The 20,503-nt window shown below is 45.3% G+C and overlaps 1 protein-coding gene across 1 annotated transcript in view; it reads left to right on the top strand.

Moving 5' to 3' along the window:
- The window catches only part of RECQL (RecQ like helicase), a 104,662-nt gene that overhangs the window by 16,461 nt on the left and 67,698 nt on the right, over positions 1-20,503 (top strand). Inside the window, exon 5 of the mRNA XM_053719129.1 lies at positions 10,101-10,207. Coding sequence (XP_053575104.1) covers positions 10,101-10,207 — 107 coding nt within the window. The remainder of the gene's footprint in view (positions 1-10,100; positions 10,208-20,503) is intronic.

Consider the following 20,503-nt stretch of genomic DNA (forward strand, 5'->3'; position numbering starts at 1 on the left):
CCATTTGCAAGTGGGTGCAATGCTATTTTAGTCTATTATACACACTGTAAAAATTTCGTAGAGTTTACTGCTTTTTTTCACTGTTTTGCAGCTTATGTGTTTGTTTTTTTTCCCTTAAAGGCACAGTACCGTTTTTTATATTCTGCTTTTTCACATTTATTAAAGTGTTTTCCAAGCTTGCTGGTCTCATTACTAGTCTGTTAAACATGTCTGACATAGAGGGAACTCCTTGTTCATTATGTTTAGAAGCCATTGTGGAACCCCCTCTTACAATGTGTACCAAATGCACTGATCTTACTATAAATTTTAAAGACCATATTCTGGCTTTAAAAGATTTATCACCAGAGGAAATTGACAAGGGGGAAGTTATGCCGACTAACTCTCCCCACATGTCAGAGCCTATAACTCCCGCTCAAGGGACGCCAAGTACATCTAGCGCGCCCATAGCGTATACTTTACAAGACATGGCGGAAGTTATGAATCATACCCTTACAGAGGTATTGTCCAAACTGCCAGGGTTACAAGGAAAGCGAGACAGCTCTGGGGCTAGAACAAATACAGAGCTTTCTGACGCTTTAGTAGCTATGTCTGATATACCCTCACAATGTGCAGAAGCCGAAGCAGGAGAGCTTCTATCTGTGGGTGATTTTTCTGATTCAGGGAAGACACTTCAAGCTTAAATTTAAATGTAGACATATCAGAATCAGGTTGAACACCTCCGCATGTTGCTCAGGGAGGTTTTAGCAACTCTGGATGACTGTGACGCCATTGTAGTCCCAGAGAAATTGTGTAAATTGGATAAATACTATGCAGTGCCTGTTTACACTGATGTTTTTCCAATCCCTAAGAGGTTTTCAGAAATTATTACTAAGGAATGGGATAGACCAGGTGTACCGTTCTCTCCCCCTCCTGTTTTTAAAAAGAGGTTTCCTATAGATGCCGCTACACGGGACTTGTGGCAAACGGTCCCTTAGGTGGAGGGAGCAGTCTCTAACCTAGCAAAGCGTACAACTATCCCTGTCGAGGACAATTGTGCTTTTCTAGATCCAATGGACAAAAAATTAGAGGGTTACCTTAAGAAATTTTTTATTCAACAAGGTTTTATTCTCCAGCCCCTTGCATGCATTGCCCCTGTCACTGCTGCTGCGGCCTTCTGGTTTGAATCTCTAGAAGAGGCTCTACAGGTAGAAACCCCATTGGATGATATCCTTGACAAGCTTAAAGCTCTTAGGCTAGCCAATTCATGTTTCTGACGCCGCTGTTCATTTAACCAAGCTAACGGCTAAAAACTCAGGTATTGCTATTCAGGCGCGTAGGGCGCTATGGCTCAAATCCTGGTCAGCTGACGTTACTTCAAAGTCTAAGCTTCTCAACATTCCCTTCAAGGGGCAGACCCTATTCGGGCCTGGACTGAAGGAGATCATTTCTGATATTACTGGAGGAAAAGGTCACGCCCTTCCTCAGGATAGGTCCAACAAATTAAGGACCAAACAGACTAATTTTCGTTCCTTTTGAAACTTCAAGAGTGGCGCAGCTTCAACTTCCTCTAATACAAAACAAGAGGGAAATTTTACCCAGTCCAAGCCGGTCTGGAGACCTAACCAGGCTTGGAACAAAGGAAAGCAGGCCAAAAAACCTGCTGCTGCCTCTAAAACAGCATGAAGGATCAGCCCCCGATCCTGAAACGGATCTAGTAGGGGGCAGACTTTCTCTCTTCGCCCAGGCTTGGGCAAGAGATGTCCAGGATCCCTGGGCATTGGAAATTGTGTCCCAGGGATATCTTCTGGATTTCAAAGCTTCTTCCCCAAAAGGTAGATTTCATCTCTCACAATTATCTGCAAACCAGATAAAGAGAGAGGCATTCTTACATTGTGTTCAAGACCTCCTAGTTATGGGAGTGATCCACCCAGTTCCAAAGGAGGAACAGGGGCAAGGTTTCTATTCAAATCTGTTTGTAGTTCCCAAGAAAGAGGGAACTTTCAGACCAATCTTAGATCTCAAGATCCTAAACAAATTTCTCAGGGTCCCATCCTTTAAGATGGAGACTATTCGAACCATCCTACCTATGATCCAGGAGGGTCAATATATGACTACCGTGGACTTAAAGGATGCTTATCTTCACATTCCGATACACAGAGATCATCATCGGTTTCTCAGGTTTTCCTTCCTAGACAGGCATTACCAGTTTGTGGCTCTTCCCTTTGGGTTAGCTACGGCACCAAGAATCTTTATGAAAGTTCTAGGGTCACTCCTAGCGGTCCTAAGGCCGTGGGGTATAGCAGTAGCCCCTTACCTGGACGACATTCTGATACAGGCGTTGAATTTTCAAATCGCCAGGTCCCATACGGACATTGTTCTGGCATTCCTGAGGTCTCATGGGTGGAAGGTGAACGAAGAAAAGCGTTCTCTATCCCCTCTCACAAGAGTTTCCTTCCTAGGAACTCTGATAGATTCTGTAGAAATGAAGATTTACCTGACAGAGGCCAGGTTGTCAAAACTTCTAAATTCCTGCCGTGTTCTTTATTCTACTTCTCGCCCTTCAGTGGCTCAGTGTATGGAAGTAATCGGCTTAATGGTAGCGTCAATGGACATAGTGCCGTATGCCCGCCTACATCTCAGACCGCTGCAACTTTGCATGCTCAGTCAGTGGAATGGGGATTACACAGATTTGTCCCCTCTACTAAATCTGGATCAAGAGACCAGGGATTCTCTTCTCTGGTGGCTATCTCGGGTCCATCTGTCCAAGGGTATGACCTTCCACAGGCCAGATTGGACAATAGTAATGACAGATGCCAGCCTTCTGGGCTGGGGTACAGTCTGGAACTCCCTGGAGACTCAGTTCCAGAATGTTTATCGGAAGGAGTGCCTCCTCCTGAGTCCACGAGCCCTAAGAGCGATATTCAATGCTCTTCAAGCTTGGCCTCAGCTTGCTGCGGTGAGGTTCATCAGATTTCAGTCGGACAATATCACGACTGTAGCCTACATCAACCATCAAGGGGGAACAAGGAGTTCCCTAGCAATGTTGGAGGTTTCAAAAATAATTCTATGGGCAGAGGTTCACTCTTGCCATCTATCAGCTATCCATATCCCAGGAGTAGAGAACTGGGAGACGGATTTTCTAAGTCGGCAGACTTTTCATCCGGGGGAGTGGGAACTCCATCCGGAGGTATTTGCACAGTTGATTCCACTTTGGGGCAAACCAGAACTGGATCTCATGGCGTCTCGTCAGAACGCCAAGCTTCCTTGTTACGGATCCAGGTCCGGGGATCCCAAGGCATCGCTGATAGATGCTCTAACAGCGCCTTGGTCCTTCAACCTGGCTTATGTGTTTCCACCGTTTCCTCTTCTCCCTCGTCTGATTGCCAAGATCAATCAGGAGAGGGCTTCAGTGATTTTGATAGCACCTGCGTGGCCACGCAGGACTTGGTATGCAGATCTGGTGGACATGTCATCCCTTCCACCATGGACTCTGCCGCTGAGGCAGGACCTTCTACTTCAGGGTCCTTTCAACCATCCAAATCTAATTTCTCTGCGTCTGACTGCTTGGAGATTGAACGCTTGGATTTTATCAAAGCGTGGTTTCTCTGAGTCTGTCATTGACACCTTAATTCAGGCTCGAAAGCCGGTCACTAGGAAAATCTATCATAAGATATGGTGTAGATATCTTCATTGGTGTGAATCCAAAGGTTACTCATGGAGTAAGGTCAGGATTCCTAGGATATTATTTTTTTTCCATGAAGGATTGGAGAAGGGATTGTCAGCTAGTTCCTTAAAGGGACAGATTTCTGCTCTGTCTATTCTTTTGCACAAGCGTCTGGCCGATACTCCAGATGTTCAGGCGTTTTGTCAGGCTTTAGTTAGAATCAAGCCTGTGTTTAAACCTGTTGCTCCGCCATGGAGTTTAAATTTAGTTCTTAAGGTTCTGCAAGGGGTTCCGTTTGAACCTTTGCATTCCATAGATATTAAACTTTTGTCTTGGAAAGTTCTGTTTTTAGTAGCTATCTCCTCGGCTCGAAGAGTTTCGGAGTTATCTGCTTTACAATGTGATTCCCCTTATCTCATTTTCCATGCAGATAAGGTAGTGTTACGTACCAAACCTGGTTTTCTTCCTAAGGTGGTATCTAATAAAAATATCAATCAGGAGATTGTTGTTCCTTCACTATGTCCTAATCCTTCTTCAAAGAAGGAACGTCTATTACACAATCTTGATGTGGTTTGTGCTTTAAAATTTTATTTACAAGCTACGAAGGATTTTCGTCAAACATCTGCTTTGTTTGTGGTCTACTCTGGACAGAGGAGAGGCCAAAAGGCTTCAGCAACTTCTCGTTCTTTTTGGCTAAGAAGTATAATACGCTTAGCTTGTGAGACTGCTGGCCAGCAGCCTCCTGAAAGAATTACAGCTCATTCCACTAGAGCAGTAGCTTCCACATGGGCTTTTAAGAATGAGGCTTCTGTTGAACAGATTTGTAAGGCGGCAACTTGGTCTTCGCTTCATACTTTTTCTAAATTCTACAAATTTTATACTTTTGCTTCTTCGGAGGCTATTTTTGGGAGAAAGGTCTTACAGGCAGTGGTGCCTTCCGTTTAAGCGCCTGCCTTGTCCCTCCCTTCATCCGTGTCTTATAGCTTTGGTATTGGTATCCCACAAGTAATGGATGAATCCGTGGACTGGATACACCTTACAAGAGAAAACAAAATTTATGCTTACCTGATAAATTTATTTCTCTTGTGGTGTATCCAGTCCATGGCCCGCCCTGTCATTTTAAGGCAGGTGTTTTTTAATTTTAAACTAGTCACCACTTCACCCTATAGTTTCTCCTTTCTCTTGCTCGTCTTCGGTCGAATGACTGGGAGTGGCAGTTAGGGGAGGAGCTATATAGACAGCTCTGCTGTGGGTGTCCTCTTGCAGCTTCCTGTTGGGAAGGAGAATATCCCACAAATAATGGATGAATCCGTGGACTGGATACACCACAAGAGAAATAAATTTATCAGGTAAGCATAAATTTTATTATGTATTTATGTGTGTGTGTGTGTATGTATAATTTATTATGTATTTATGTGTGTGTGTATATGTATGTATGTGTGTGTGTATGTATAATTTATTATGTATTTATGTGTGTGTATATGTATGTGTGTGTGTATGTATAATTTATTATGTATTTTTGTGTGTGTGTATGTATAATTATGTATTTGTGTGTGTGTGTGTGTATATGTATGTGTGTGTATGTATAATTTATTATGTATTTATGTGTGTATGTATAATTTATTATGTATGTGTGTGTATGTATAATTTATTATGTATTTATGTGTGTGTATATTTATGTGTGTGTATGTATAATTATGTATTTATGTGTGTGTGTGTATATGTATGTATGTGTGTGTATGTATAATTTATTATGTATTTGTGTGTGTATATGTATGTATAATTTATTATGTATTTATGTGTGTGTATATGTATGTGTGTGTATGTATAATTTATTATGTATTTATGTGTGTGTATATGTATGTGTGTGTATATGTATTTATGTGTGTGTATGTATAATTTATTATGTATTTATGTGTGTGTATGTATAATTTATTATGTGTGTGTGTATGTATAATTTATTATGTATTTATGTGTATGTATGTGTGTGTATGTATAATTTATTATGTATTTATGTGTGTGTATATTTATGTGTGTGTATGTATAATTATGTATTTATGTGTGTGTGTGTATATGTATGTATGTGTGTGTATGTATAATTTATTATGTATTTGTGTGTGTATATGTATGTATAATTTATTATGTATTTATGTGTGTGTATATGTATGTGTGTGTATGTATAATTTATTATGTATTTATGTGTGTGTATATGTATGTGTGTGTATGTATAATTTATTATGTATTTATGTGTGTGTATATGTATGTGTGTGTATGTATAATTTATTATGTATTTATGTGTGTGTATATGTATGTGTGTGTATATGTATTTATGTGTGTGTATATGTATGTGTGTGTATGTATAATTTATTATGTATTTATGTGTGTGTATATGTATTTATGTGTGTGTATGTATAATTTATTATGTGTGTGTATGTATAATTTATTATGTATTTATGTGTGTGTATGTATAATTTATTATGTATTTATGTGTATATGTATGTGTGTGTATAATTTATTATGTATTTATGTGTGTGTATGTATAATTTATTATGTATTTATGTGTGTGTGTATGTATAATTTATTATGTATTTATGTGTGTGTGTATGTATAATTTATTATGTATTTATGTGTGTGTGTATGTATAATTTATTATGTATTTATGTGTGTGTATATGTATGTGTGTGTATGTATAATTTATGTATTTATGTGTGTATATGTATGTGTGTATGTATAATTTATTATGTATTTATGTGTGTGTATATGTATGTATGTGTGTGTATATGTATTTATGTGTGTGTATGTATAATTTATTATGTATTTATGTGTGTGTATATGTATGTATGTATAATTTATTATGTATTTATGTGTGTGTATGTATAATTTATTATGTATTTATGTGTATATGTATGTGTGTGTATAATTTATTATGTATTTGTGTGTGTGTGTATGTATAATTTATTATGTATTTATGTGTGTGTGTATGTATAATTTATTATGTATTTATGTGTGTGTGTATGTATAATTTATTATGTATTTATGTGTGTGTATGTATAATTTATTATGTATTTATGTGTGTGTATATGTATGTGTGTGTATGTATAATTTATTATGTATTTATGTGTATGTATGTGTGTATGTATAATTTATTATGTATTTATGAATAAATAAAATATATTCTGCTATATGAAGAGCATTGGAGTGTGAAATATTCATATTTTATATCTGGTTAGCGCACTTGGGTTTGTGCATGAGTGTTACTTTTTTTCCGACCTTTTTGTGCTCAATTAAAGTCTATGGGGGAATACGTTAACTCGGTATTGTGAGTTTGGCTTTTTTGCGCACGTCAGGTTAGAGCATGAGGGAAAACATTTTTCCTTTAAACTTACGATATGCATGGTATCCGACAAGCAAAAAACATCTAGCGGAGTTAGTGCACGAGCGATAATTACAGCTCCACTCGTAATCTGGGCTCTATGTAGGGTATAGAATTATAAAAGTCATGGCAGCACCTAATTTATACTGCAGGAGCTTCATCAGAGTATGTTTGACTTTGTTACTACCTCTAGTTCTACAGAAGTATTAAAATCCGTCTTCTATGCAATGAAGTGTTAGTATTCTTCTTATATAGAGCGCCTCTGGCGTAAGGCATTATGGCACACATAACTTTATGTACACTGATTCATATCGTTAAAGGGACACTCAAGGCAGGATTCAGATAGGGCAGCAGTTTTATACAACTTTCCAATTTACATTTATCATCACATTTGCTTTGTTCTCTTAGTATTCTTTGTTAGTCTTACCCTAGGTAGGCTCATATGCTAATTTCTAAGCCCTTGAAGGCCGCCTCTTATCTAAATGCATGTGACAGTTTTTCACAGTTAGACAGCGCTAGTTCATGTGTTGTCATATAGATAACATTGTGCTTACTCCCGTGGATATAGCACAAAAGTAGCAGTCGCACCACAATATCCTTAATCAGAAGTGTCATTATTTCCACATAGCGGGAGCCAGGAAAACGGAACAACGTTTCGGGCTATACACCCTTAGTCATGTTGAACATGATGAACATGACTAAGGTTGTATAGCCCGAAACGTTGTTCCGTTTTCCTGGCTCCCGCTATGTGGAAATAATGACACTTCTGATTAAGGATATTGTGGTGCGACTGCTACTTTTGTGCTATATTACTTGGAGGACCTTTTGCAGTGATCCTATTGCAGTGTGCACACAGCTGAGGGTTAAAGTGCTGGATATTGAATTGTTTTTGCTCACTCCCGTGGAGTTACTTATGAGAGGGCACTGATGGAAATGCAAGTCTGTCGCAATATCTGAAATAAGGGGGCAGTTTGCAGAGGCTTAGATACAAGGTAATCACAGAGGTAAAAAGTATATTAATATAACTGAGATAAGGGGCAGACTGCAGAGGCTTAGATACAAGGTAATCACAGAGGTAAAAAGTATATTAATATAACTGAGATAAGGGGCAGTCTGCAGAGGCTTAGATACAGGGTAATCACAGAGGTAAACAGTGTATTAATATAACTGAGATAAGGGGCAGACTGCAGAGGCTTAGATACAAGGTAATCACAGAGGTAAAAAGTATATTAATATAACTGAGATAAGGGAGCAGTCTGCAGAGGCTTAGATACAAGGTAATCACAGAGGTAAAAAGTATATTAATATAACTGAGATAAGGGAGCAGTCTGCAGAGGCTTAGATACAAGGTAATCACAGAGGTAAAAAGTATATTAATATAACTGAGATAAGGGAGCAGTCTGCAGAGGCTTAGATACAAGGTAATCACAGAGGTAAAAAGTATATTAATATAACTGAGATAAGGGGCAGTCTGCAGAGGCTTAGATACAGGGTAATCACAGAGGTAAACAGTGTATTAATATAACTGAGATAAGGATGCAGTCTGCAGAGGCTTAGATACAAGGTAATCACAGAGGTAAACAGTGTATTAATATAACTGAGATAAGGGGCAGTCTGCAGAGGCTTAGATACAGGGTAATCACAGAGGTAAAAAGTATATTAATATAACTGTGTTGGTTATGCATAACTCGGGGCGTTCGCACTGCTTCTCTTGAGATATTTGTAAATAGAAAACTTAATAATTTGTTGGCCTTAATCGGCACTTTACTTTATTAAACTTGTGGGTTAGTTTTAAGATCGATGATACGTGTACCTTAAACCCACACCATATGAGCAACAAATTTGCTCAGTACACAGCATTTTTCTAACCTACCACTTGAGCCTACAAGCTCTTATATATAGGATCCCTAATAAGTTTTCTGGAAAATAACTTGTCCCATTTTATTTTCTCTAGAGAGGCTATGTTAATTTTGTAAATAAAGTGTGTTCCTTCTTTTTGACACAACTTTTTAATCTGACTTGTACACTTAACTAATGGCATTTATTGTCATCCTAGGGACAAATGGTTGTTCACTTATTAGAAGTATTGTAATGCTACTTTATTGAGGTTCTATATTTGAACCATTTTAATAGTAAACGTAATATGTGTATTGAGATACATGATTGTGCGTAATTGACAAACACCATTTATATGATTACACATAGGAGGTAATACATTAGTTTTCAAATTGAATGTGTGTTATTAACACATTATCAACAACAATTATACCTTTTTTAATGCTACACAATCTTAATTTTATTCTGTATAAATAAATAAAAGTTATATTTTAATTATTATTCTCCTTTGTGCTCACCTAGATTATGTTGATTTAGGCTCTCAACCTAAGTGTGCCATATGATACCTTTGTTCTTCCCCTTTTTATTACTGACATTTATAACCGGTATCCAGGCACTGCCCTCCAGGGATACACAGGTTTACCCTGCAGGGATTCTCTGAGAGCCTTAATTTGCTCCCACCACTAACTCCCCTTTATAAGGGGAATTATCATTTCAGATGGGTAATAAAGGGCTTATCTGTCTTTTTATGCAATATCATTTTTAAAGTATACTGTTCCTTTAAGTGTGCTGCACATATATCCTAGGGGTTTTCTTTTGTCCCAGCCCCCGCCCCCCCCCCCCCCCCCGCGAGCACTGGTATAAAACGCTTGTGGTAATATATAGATTCCTTCAATTTTTGTAGAACTAATTGTAGCCAATCTGTATATCTCATGGATGAGGTGATTGATTTTCTGATAAGATAAAATATGAGTAGTTAAGGAATATTACCAGAGATTCTCTAGACCACAGCGACCATTTGTCGTTGGGTAGCAATAGGTCTTTAAGTTGTCAGATGCAGATCTGCTAAGTTTCTTTGTTCAGATGTAAAACGTGTGTGTTGCTGGCTCTTAAAGGGACAGTATAGAGTAACTCTGTATGCTCCGCACCATGTAAAAGGTAGCAAGTAAATATATAAATATTCTATCTCTGTCTTTTTCCGTCTCTTTAATTTACAGTTTAATATATTTGTCATTTTTCTCTCCGTAGGTTTCACACTGGTGATCTGTCCCCTTGTATCCCTGATGGAGGACCAGCTGATGGTTTTAAATCGTCTGGGTGTATCGGCTGCAGCACTAAATGCGTCAAGCAGCAGGGTTAGTACTTTGTTTCACCTGTGTTCTGCTGGGGAGTGCAGGGAGGGGGCATCTAACATAAGGTAGAATAGCAAAGCGATTGAAAATCCTCATTATTTGCATGGTGTACTCACCAGCTGTGCTTATATGTATAAACCAACTACAGACACTTGCAGCAGCACGTGCGACTCACCAGCTGTGCTTATATGTATAAACCAACTACAGACACTTGCAGCAGCACGTGCGACTCACCAGCTGTGCTTATATGTATAAACCAACTACAGACACTTACAGCAGCACATGCGACTCACAAGCTGTGCTTATATGTATAAACCAACTACAGACACTTACAGAAGCACGTGCGACTCACCAGCTGTGCTTATATGTATAAACCAACTACAGACACTTGCAGCAGCACGTGCGACTCACCAGCTGTGCTTATATGTATAAACCAACTACAGACACTTACAGCAGCACATGCGACTCACAAGCTGTGCTTATATGTATAAACCAACTACAGACACTTACAGAAGCACGTGCGACTCGCCAGCTGTGCTTATATGTATAAACCAACTACAGACACTTACAGAAGCACGTGCGACTCACAAGCTGTGCTTATATGTATAAACCAACTACAGACACTTACAGCAGCACATGCGACTCACAAGCTGTGCTTATATGTATAAACCAACTACAGACACTTACAGAAGCACGTGCGACTCACAAGCTGTGCTTATATGTATAAACCAACTACAGACACTTACAGCAGCACATGCGACTCACAAGCTGTGCTTATATGTATAAACCAACTACAGACACTTACAGAAGCACGTGCGACTCACAAGCTGTGCTTATATGTATAAACCAACTACAGACACTTACAGAAGCACGTGCGACTCACAAGCTGTGCTTATATGTATAAACCAACTACAGACACTTACAGCAGCACATGCGACTCACAAGCTGTGCTTATATGTATAAACCAACTACAGACACTTACAGCAGCACATGCGACTCACAAGCTGTGCTTATATGTATAAACCAACTACAGACACAGCAGCACGTGCGACTCGCCAGCTGTGCTTATATGCATAAACCAACTACAGACACTTACAGCAGCACATGCGACTCACAAGCTGTGCTTATATGTATAAACCAACTACAGACACTTACAGCAGCACATGCGACTCACAAGCTGTGCTTATATGTATAAACCAACTACAGACACATAAGCACAGCTTGTGAGTCGCATGTGCTGCTGTAAATGTATAAACCAACTACAGACACTTACAGAAGCACGTGCGACTCACAAGCTGTGCTTATATGTATAAACCAACTACAGACACTTACAGCAGCACATGCGACTCACAAGCTGTGCTTATATGTATAAACCAACTACAGACACTTACAGCAGCACATGCGACTCACAAGCTGTGCTTATATGTATAAACCAACTACAGACACAGCAGCACGTGCGACTCGCCAGCTGTGCTTATATGCATAAACCAACTACAGACACTTACAGCAGCACGTACGGCTCGCCAGCTGTACTTATATGTAGTAGTGTAGACTACAGACACTTACAGCAGCACGTGTGACTCACCAGCTGTGCTTATATGTAGTAGTGTAGATAGTATAAACAAACGACAGACACTTACAGCAGCACGTGCGACTTGCCAGCTGTGCTTATATGTAGTATTGTAGATAGTATATATAAACTACAGACACTTGCAGCAGCACGTGCGACTCACAAGCTGTGCTTATATGTAGTAGTGTAGATAGTATAAACAAACTACAGACACTTACAGCAGCACGTGCGACTCGCCAGCTGTGCTTATATGTAGTGTAGATAGTATAAACAAACTACAGACACTTACAGCAGCACGTGTGTCTCGCCAGCTGTGCCTATATGCAGTAGTGTAGGTAGTATAAAAAAACTACAGCCACTTACAGCAGCACGTGCTACTCACAATCTGTGCTTTATATGTAATAGTGTAGATAGTCTGTTGGATAAACAAACTACAGACACTTACAGCAGCACGTGCGACTCACAAGCGTCACATAGCATTTTATTTTTCCTGTAAGACACATTTTAGTGGGAAAATGTAATTACTGTGTTGCCTTAATTCAGAGTTCAATCCCAGGACCCAGAGAATCACTGCTTCAACAACTTCACCTCTCATTCTGTCTTTTGCTTCTTTATACAAAAACCCTTATTATTCAGTCTTTGTGATTTTTTTTTTTATTTTAAAATAAATTTGTTGAGGAGGGTAGTTGTAATACGGAGTCAGGCTAAGGGGGCAGGTGTAATACGGAGTTAGGTTGGGGGGGCAGGTGTAATACGGAGTCAGGCTAAGGGGGCAGGTGTAATACGGAGTCAGGCTAAGGGGGCAGGTGTAATACGGAGTCAGGCTAAGGGGGCAGGTGTAATATGGAGTCAGGCTAAGGGGGCAGGTGTAATACGGAGTCAGGCTAAGGGGGCAGGTGTAATACGGAGTCAGGCTAAGGGGGCAGGTGTAATACGGAGTCAGGCTAAGGGGGCAGGTGTAATACGGAGTCAGGCTAAGGGGGCAGGTGTAATACGGAGTCAGGCTAAGGGGGCAGGTGTAATACGGAGTCAGGCTAAGGGGGCAGGTGTAATACGGAGTTAGGTTGGGAGGGCAGGTGAAATGCAGAGTCGGGCTGAGGGGACAGGTTTAATACGGAGTCGGGCTGAGGGGACAGGTTTAATACGGAGTCGGGCTGAGGGGACAGGTTTAATACGGAGTCGGGCTGAGGGGACAGGTTTAATACGGAGTCGGGCTGAGGGGACAGGTGTAATACGGAGTCGGGCTGAGGGGACAGGTTTAATACGGAGTCGGGCTGAGGGGACAGGTTTAATACGGAGTCGGGCTGAGGGGACAGGTTTAATACGGAGTCGGGCTGAGGGGACAGGTTTAATACGGAGTCGGGCTGAGGGGACAGGTTTAATACGGAGTCGGGCTGAGGGGACAGGTTTAATACGGAGTCGGGCTGAGGGGACAGGTTTAATACGGAGTCGGGCTGAGGGGACAGGTTTAATACGGAGTCGGGCTGAGGGGACAGGTTTAATACGGAGTCGGGCTGAGGGGACAGGTTTAATACGGAGTCGGGCTGAGGGGACAGGTTTAATACGGAGTCGGGCTGAGGGGACAGGTTTAATACGGAGTCGGGCTGAGGGGACAGGTTTAATACGGAGTCGGGCTGAGGGGACAGGTTTAATACGGGAGTCGGGCTGAGGGGACAGGTTTAATACGGAGTCGGGCTGAGGGGACAGGTTTTATTACGGAGTCGGGCTGAGGGGACAGGTTTAATACGGAGTCGGGCTGAGGGGACAGGTTTAATACGGAGTCGGGCTGAGGGGACAGGTTTAATACGGAGTCGGGCTGAGGGGACAGGTTTAATACGGAGTCGGGCTGAGGGGACAGGTTTAATACGGAGTCGGGCTGAGGGGACAGGTTTTATACGGAGTCGGGCTGAGGGGACAGGTTTAATACGGAGTCGGGCTGAGGGGGACAGGTTTAATACGGAGTCGGGCTGAGGGGACAGGTTTAATACGGAGTCGGGCTGAGGGGACAGGTTTAATACGGAGTCGGGCTGAGGGGACAGGTTTAATACGGAGTCGGGCTGAGGGGACAGGTTTAATACGGAGTCGGGCTGAGGGGACAGGTTTAATACGGAGTCGGGCTGAGGGGACAGGTTTAATACGGAGTCGGGCTGAGGGGACAGGTTTAATACGGAGTCGGGCTGAGGGGACAGGTTTAATACGGAGTCGGGCTGAGGGGACAGGTTTAATACGGAGTCGGGCTGAGGGGACAGGTTTAATACGGAGTCGGGCTGAGGGGACAGGTTTAATACGGAGTCGGGCTGAGGGGACAGGTTTAATACGGAGTCGGGCTGAGGGGACAGGTTTAATACGGAGTCGGGCTGAGGGGACAGGTTTAATACGGAGTCGGGCTGAGGGGACAGGTTTAATACGGAGTCGGGCTGAGGGGACAGGTTTAATACGGAGTCGGGCTGAGGGGACAGGTTTAATACGGAGTCGGGCTGAGGGGACAGGTTTAATACGGAGTCGGGCTGAGGGGACAGGTTTAATACGGAGTCGGGCTGAGGGGACAGGTTTAATACGGAGTCGGGCTGAGGGGACAGGTTTAATACGGAGTCGGGCTGAGGGGACAGGTTTAATACGGAGTCGGGCTGAGGGGACAGGTTTAATACGGAGTCGGGCTGAGGGGACAGGTTTAATACGGAGTCGGGCTGAGGGGACAGGTTTAATACGGAGTCGGGCTGAGGGGACAGGTTTAATACGGAGTCGGGCTGAGGGGACAGGTTTAATACGGAGTCGGGCTGAGGGGACAGGTTTAATACGGAGTCGGGCTGAGGGGACAGGTTTAATACGGAGTCGGGCTGAGGGGACAGGTTTAATACGGAGTCGGGCTGAGGGGACAGGTTTAATACGGAGTCGGGCTGAGGGGACAGGTTTAATACGGAGTCGGGCTGAGGGGACAGGTTTAATACGGAGTCGGGCTGAGGGGACAGGTTTAATACGGAGTCGGGCTGAGGGACAGGTTTAATACGGAGTCGGGCTGAGGGGACAGGTTTAATACGGAGTCGGGCTGAGGGGACAGGTTTAATACGGAGTCGGGCTGAGGGGACAGGTTTAATACGGAGTCGGGCTGAGGGGACAGGTTTAATACGGAGTCGGGCTGAGGGGACAGGTTTAATACGGAGTCGGGCTGAGGGGACAGGTTTAATACGGAGTCGGGCTGAGGGGACAGGTTTAATACGGAGTCGGGCTGAGGGGACAGGTTTAATACGGAGTCGGGCTGAGGGGACAGGTTTAATACGGAGTCGGGCTGAGGGGACAGGTTTAATACGGAGTCGGGCTGAGGGGACAGGTTTAATACGGAGTCGGGCTGAGGGGGTCAGGTTTAATACGGAGTCGGGCTGAGGGGACAGGTTTAATATGGAGTCGTGCTTAGGGACAGGTTTAATACGGAGTCGGGCTGAGGGGACAGGTTTAATACGGAGTCGGGCTGAGGGGACAGGTTTAATACGGAGTCGGGCTGAGTGGACAGGTTTAATACGGAGTCGGGCTGAATGGACAGGTTTAATACGGAGTCGGGCTGAGGGGACAGGTTTAATACGGAGTCGGGCTGAGGGGACAGGTTTAATACGGAGTCGGGCTGAGGGGACAGGTTTAATACGGAGTCGGGCTGAGGGGACAGGTTTAATACGGAGTCGGGCTGAGGGGACAGGTTTAATACGGAGTCGGGCTGAGGGGACAGGTTTAATACGGAGTCGGGCTGAGGGGACAGGTTTAATACGGAGTCGGGCTGAGGGGACAGGTTTAATACGGAGTCGGGCTGAGGGGACAGGTGTAATACGGAGTCGGGCTGAGGGGACAGGTGTAATACGGAGTCGGGCTGAGGGGACAGGTGTAATACGGAGTCGGGCTGAGGGGACAGGTGTAATACGGAGTCGGGCTGAGGGGACAGGTGTAATACGGAGTCGGGCTGAGGGGACAGGTGTAATACGGAGTCGGGCTGAGGGGACAGGTTTAATACGGAGTCGGGCTGAGGGGACAGGTGTAATACGGAGTCGGGCTGAGGGGACAGGTGTAATACGGAGTCGGGCTGAGGGGACAGGTGTAATACGGAGTCGGGCTGAGGGGACAGGTGTAATACGGAGTCGGGCTGAGGGGACAGGTGTAATACGGAGTCGGGCTGAGGGGACAGGTGTAATACGGAGTCGGGCTGAATGGACAGGTGTAATACGGAGTCGGGCTGAATGGACAGGTGTAATACGGAGTCGGGCTGAATGGACAGGTGTAATACGGAGTCGGGCTGAATGGACAGGTGTAATACGGAGTCGGGCTGAATGGACAGGTGTAATACGGAGTCGGGCTGAATGGACAGGTGTAATACGGAGTCGGGCTGAATGGACAGGTGTAATACGGAGTCGGGCTGAATGGACAGGTGTAATACGGAGTCGGGCTGAATGGACAGGTGTAATACGGAGTCGGGCTGAATGGACAGGTGTAATACGGAGTCGGGCTGAATGGACAGGTGTAATACGGAGTCGGGCTGAATGGACAGGTGTAATACGGAGTCGGGCTGAATGGACAGGTGTAATACGGAGTCGGGCTGAATGGACAGGTGTAATACGGAGTCGGGCTGAATGGACAGGTGTAATACGGAGTCGGATTGATGCTGAGGGGACAGGTGTAATACGGAGTCGTGCTGAATGGACAGGTGTAATACGGAGTCGGATTGATGCTGAGGGGACAGGTGTAATACGGAGTCGTGCTGAATGGACAGGTGTAATACGGAGTCGTGCTGAATGGACAGGTGTAATACGGAGTCGTGCTGAATGGACAGGTGTAATACGGAGTCGGGCTGAGGGGACAGGTTTAATACGGAGTCGGGCTGAGGGGACAGGTTTAATACGGAGTCGGGCTGAGGGGACAGGTTTAATACGGAGTCGGGCTGAGGGGACAGGTTTAATACGGAGTCGGGCTGAGGGGACAGGTTTAATACGGAGTCGGGCTGAGGGGACAGGTTTAATACGGAGTCGGGCTGAGGGGACAGGTTTAATACGGAGTCGGGCTGAGGGGACAGGTTTAATACGGAGTCGGGCTGAGGGGACAGGTTTAATACGGAGTCGGGCTGAGGGGACAGGTTTAATACGGAGTCGGGCTGAGGGGACAGGTTTAATACGGAGTCGGGCTGAGGGGACAGGTTTAATACGGAGTCGGGCTGAGGGGACAGGTTTAATACGGAGTCGGGCTGAGGGGACAGGTTTAATACGGAGTCGGGCTGAGGGGACAGGTTTAATACGGAGTCGGGCTGAGGGGACAGGTTTAATACGGAGTCGGGCTGAGGGGACAGGTTTAATACGGAGTCGGGCTGAGGGGACAGGTTTAATACGGAGTCGGGCTGAGGGGACAGGTTTAATACGGAGTCGGGCTGAGGGGACAGGTTTAATACGGAGTCGGGCTGAGGGGACAGGTTTAATACGGAGTCGGGCTGAGGGGACAGGTTTAATACGGAGTCGGGCTGAGGGGACAGGTTTAATACGGAGTCGGGCTGAGGGGACAGGTTTAATACGGAGTCGGGCTGAGGGGACAGGTTTAATACGGAGTCGGGCTGAGGGGACAGGTTTAATACGGAGTCGGGCTGAGGGGACAGGTGTAATACGGAGTCGGGCTGAGGGGACAGGTGTAATACGGAGTCGGGCTGAGGGGACAGGCGTAATACGGAGTCGGGCTGAGGGGACAGGCGTAATACGGAGTCGGGCTGAGGGGACAGGCGTAATACGGAGTCGGGCTGAGGGGACAGGCGTAATACGGAGTCGGGCTGAATGGACAGGCGTAATACGGAGTCGGGCTGAATGGACAGGCGTAATACGGAGTCGGGCTGAATGGACAGGCGTAATACGGAGTCGGGCTGAATGGACAGGCGTAATACGGAGTCGGGCTGAATGGACAGGCGTAATACGGAGTCGGGCTGAATGGACAGGCGTAATACGGAGTCGGGCTGAATGGACAGGCGTAATACGGAGTCGGGCTGAATGGACAGGCGTAATACGGAGTCGGGCTGAATGGACAGGCGTAATACGGAGTCGGGCTGAATGGACAGGCGTAATACGGAGTCGGGCTGAATGGACAGGCGTAATACGGAGTCGGGCTGAATGGACAGGCGTAATACGGAGTCGGGCTGAATGGACAGGCGTAATACGGAGTCGGGCTGAATGGACAGGCGTAATACGGAGTCGGGCTGAATGGACAGGCGTAATACGGAGTCGGGCTGAATGGACAGGCGTAATACGGAGTCGGGCTGAATGGACAGGCGTAATACGGAGTCGGGCTGAATGGACAGGCGTAATACGGAGTCGGGCTGAATGGACAGGCGTAATACGGAGTCGGGCTGAATGGACAGGCGTAATACGGAGTCGGGCTGAATGGACAGGCGTAATACGGAGTCGGATTGATGCTGAGGGGACAGGCGTAATACGGAGTCGTGCTGAATGGACAGGTGTAATACGGAGTCGGGCTGAATGGACAGGTGTAATACGGAGTCGGATTGATGCTGAGGGGACAGGTGTAATACGGAGTCGTGCTGAATGGACAGGTGTAATACGGAGTCGTGCTGAATGGACAGGTGTAATACGGAGTCGTGCTGAATGGACAGGTGTAATACGGAGTCGGGCTGAATGGACAGGTGTAATACGGAGTCGGGCTGAATGGACAGGTGTAATACGGAGTCGGGCTGAATGGACAGGTGTAATACGGAGTCGGGCTGAATGGACAGGTGTAATACGGAGTCGGGCTGAATGGACAGGTGTAATACGGAGTCGGGCTGAATGGACAGGTGTAATACGGAGTCGGGCTGAATGGACAGGTGTAATACGGAGTCGGGCTGAATGGACAGGTGTAATACGGAGTCGGGCTGAATGGACAGGTGTAATACGGAGTCGGGCTGAATGGACAGGTGTAATACGGAGTCGGGCTGAATGGACAGGTGTAATACGGAGTCGGATTGATGCTGAGGGGACAGGTGTAATACGGAGTCGTGCTGAATGGCCAGGTGTAATACGGAGTCGTGCTGAATGGACAGGTGTAATACGGAGTCGGATTGATGCTGAGGGGACAGGTGTAATACGGAGTCGTGCTGAATGGACAGGTGTAATACGGAGTCGGATTGATGCTGAGGGGACAGGTGTAATACGGAGTCGTGCTGAATGGACAGGTGTAATACGGAGTCGGGCTGAATGGACAGGTGTAATACGGAGTCGGGCTGAATGGACAGGTGTAATACGGAGTCGGGCTGAATGGACAGGTGTAATACGGAGTCGGGCTGAATGGACAGGTGTAATACGGAGTCGGATTGATGCTGAGGGGACAGGTGTAATACGGAGTCGTGCTGAATGGACAGGTGTAATACGGAGTCGTGCTGAATGGACAGGTGTAATACGGAGTCGGATTGATGCTGAGGGGACAGGTGTAATACGGAGTCGTGCTGAATGGACAGGTGTAATACGGAGTCGTGCTGAATGGACAGGTGTAATACGGAGTCGTGCTGAAGGGACAGGTGTAATACGGAGTCGGATTGATGCTGAGGGGACAGGTGTAATACGGAGTCGGATTGATGCTGAATGGACAGGTGTAATACGGAGTCGGATTGATGCTGAGGGGACAGGTGTAATACGGAGTCGTGCTGAATGGACAGGTGTAATACGGAGTCGGATTGATGCTGAGGGGACAGGTGTAATACGGAGTCGTGCTGAATGGACAGGTGTAATACGGAGTCGGATTGATGCTGAGGGGACAGGTGTAATACGGAGTCGTGCTGAATGGACAGGTGTAATACGGAGTCGTGCTGAAGGGACAGGTGTAATACGGAGTCGGATTGATGCTGAGGGGACAGGTGTAATACGGAGTCGGATTGATGCTGAATGGACAGGTGTAATACGGAGTCGGATTGATGCTGAGGGGACAGGTGTAATACGGAGTCGTGCTGAATGGACAGGTGTAATACGGAGTCGTGCTGAATGGACAGGTGTAATACGGAGTCGTGCTGAATGGACAGGTGTAATACGGAGTCGTGCTGAAGGGACAGGTGTAATATGGAGTCGTGCTGAAGGGACAGGTGTAATATGGAGTCGTGCTGAAGGGACAGGTGTAATATGGAGTCGTGCTGAAGGGACAGGTGTAAAATGGAGTCGTGCTGAAGGGACAGGTGTAATATGGAGTCGTGCTGAAGGGACAGGTGTAATATGGAGTCGTGCTGAAGGGACAGGTGTAATATGGAGTCGTGCTGAAGGGACAGGTGTAATATGGAGTCGTGCTGAAGGGACAGGTGTAATATGGAGTCGTGCTGAAGGGACAGGTGTAATATGGAGTCGTGCTGAAGGGACAGGTGTAATATGGAGTCGTGCTGAAGGGACAGGTGTAATATGGAGTCGTGCTGAAGGGACAGGTGTAATATGGAGTCGTGCTGAAGGGACAGGTGTAATATGGAGTCGTGCTGAAGGGACAGGTGTAATATGGAGTCGTGCTGAAGGGACAGGTGTAATATGGAGTCGTGCTGAAGGGACAGGTGTAATATGGAGTCGTGCTGAAGGGACAGGTGTAATATGGAGTCGTGCTGAAGGGACAGGTGTAATATGGAGTCGTGCTGAAGGGACAGGTGTAATATGGAGTCGTGCTGAAGGGACAGGTGTAATATGGAGTCGTGCTGAAGGGACAGGTGTAATATGGAGTCGTGCTGAAGGGACAGGTGTAATATGGAGTCGTGC

The sequence above is a fragment of the Bombina bombina genome, chromosome 6 (genome assembly GCF_027579735.1).
Source record: "Bombina bombina isolate aBomBom1 chromosome 6, aBomBom1.pri, whole genome shotgun sequence".
NCBI classification, from domain to species: domain Eukaryota; kingdom Metazoa; phylum Chordata; class Amphibia; order Anura; family Bombinatoridae; genus Bombina; species Bombina bombina.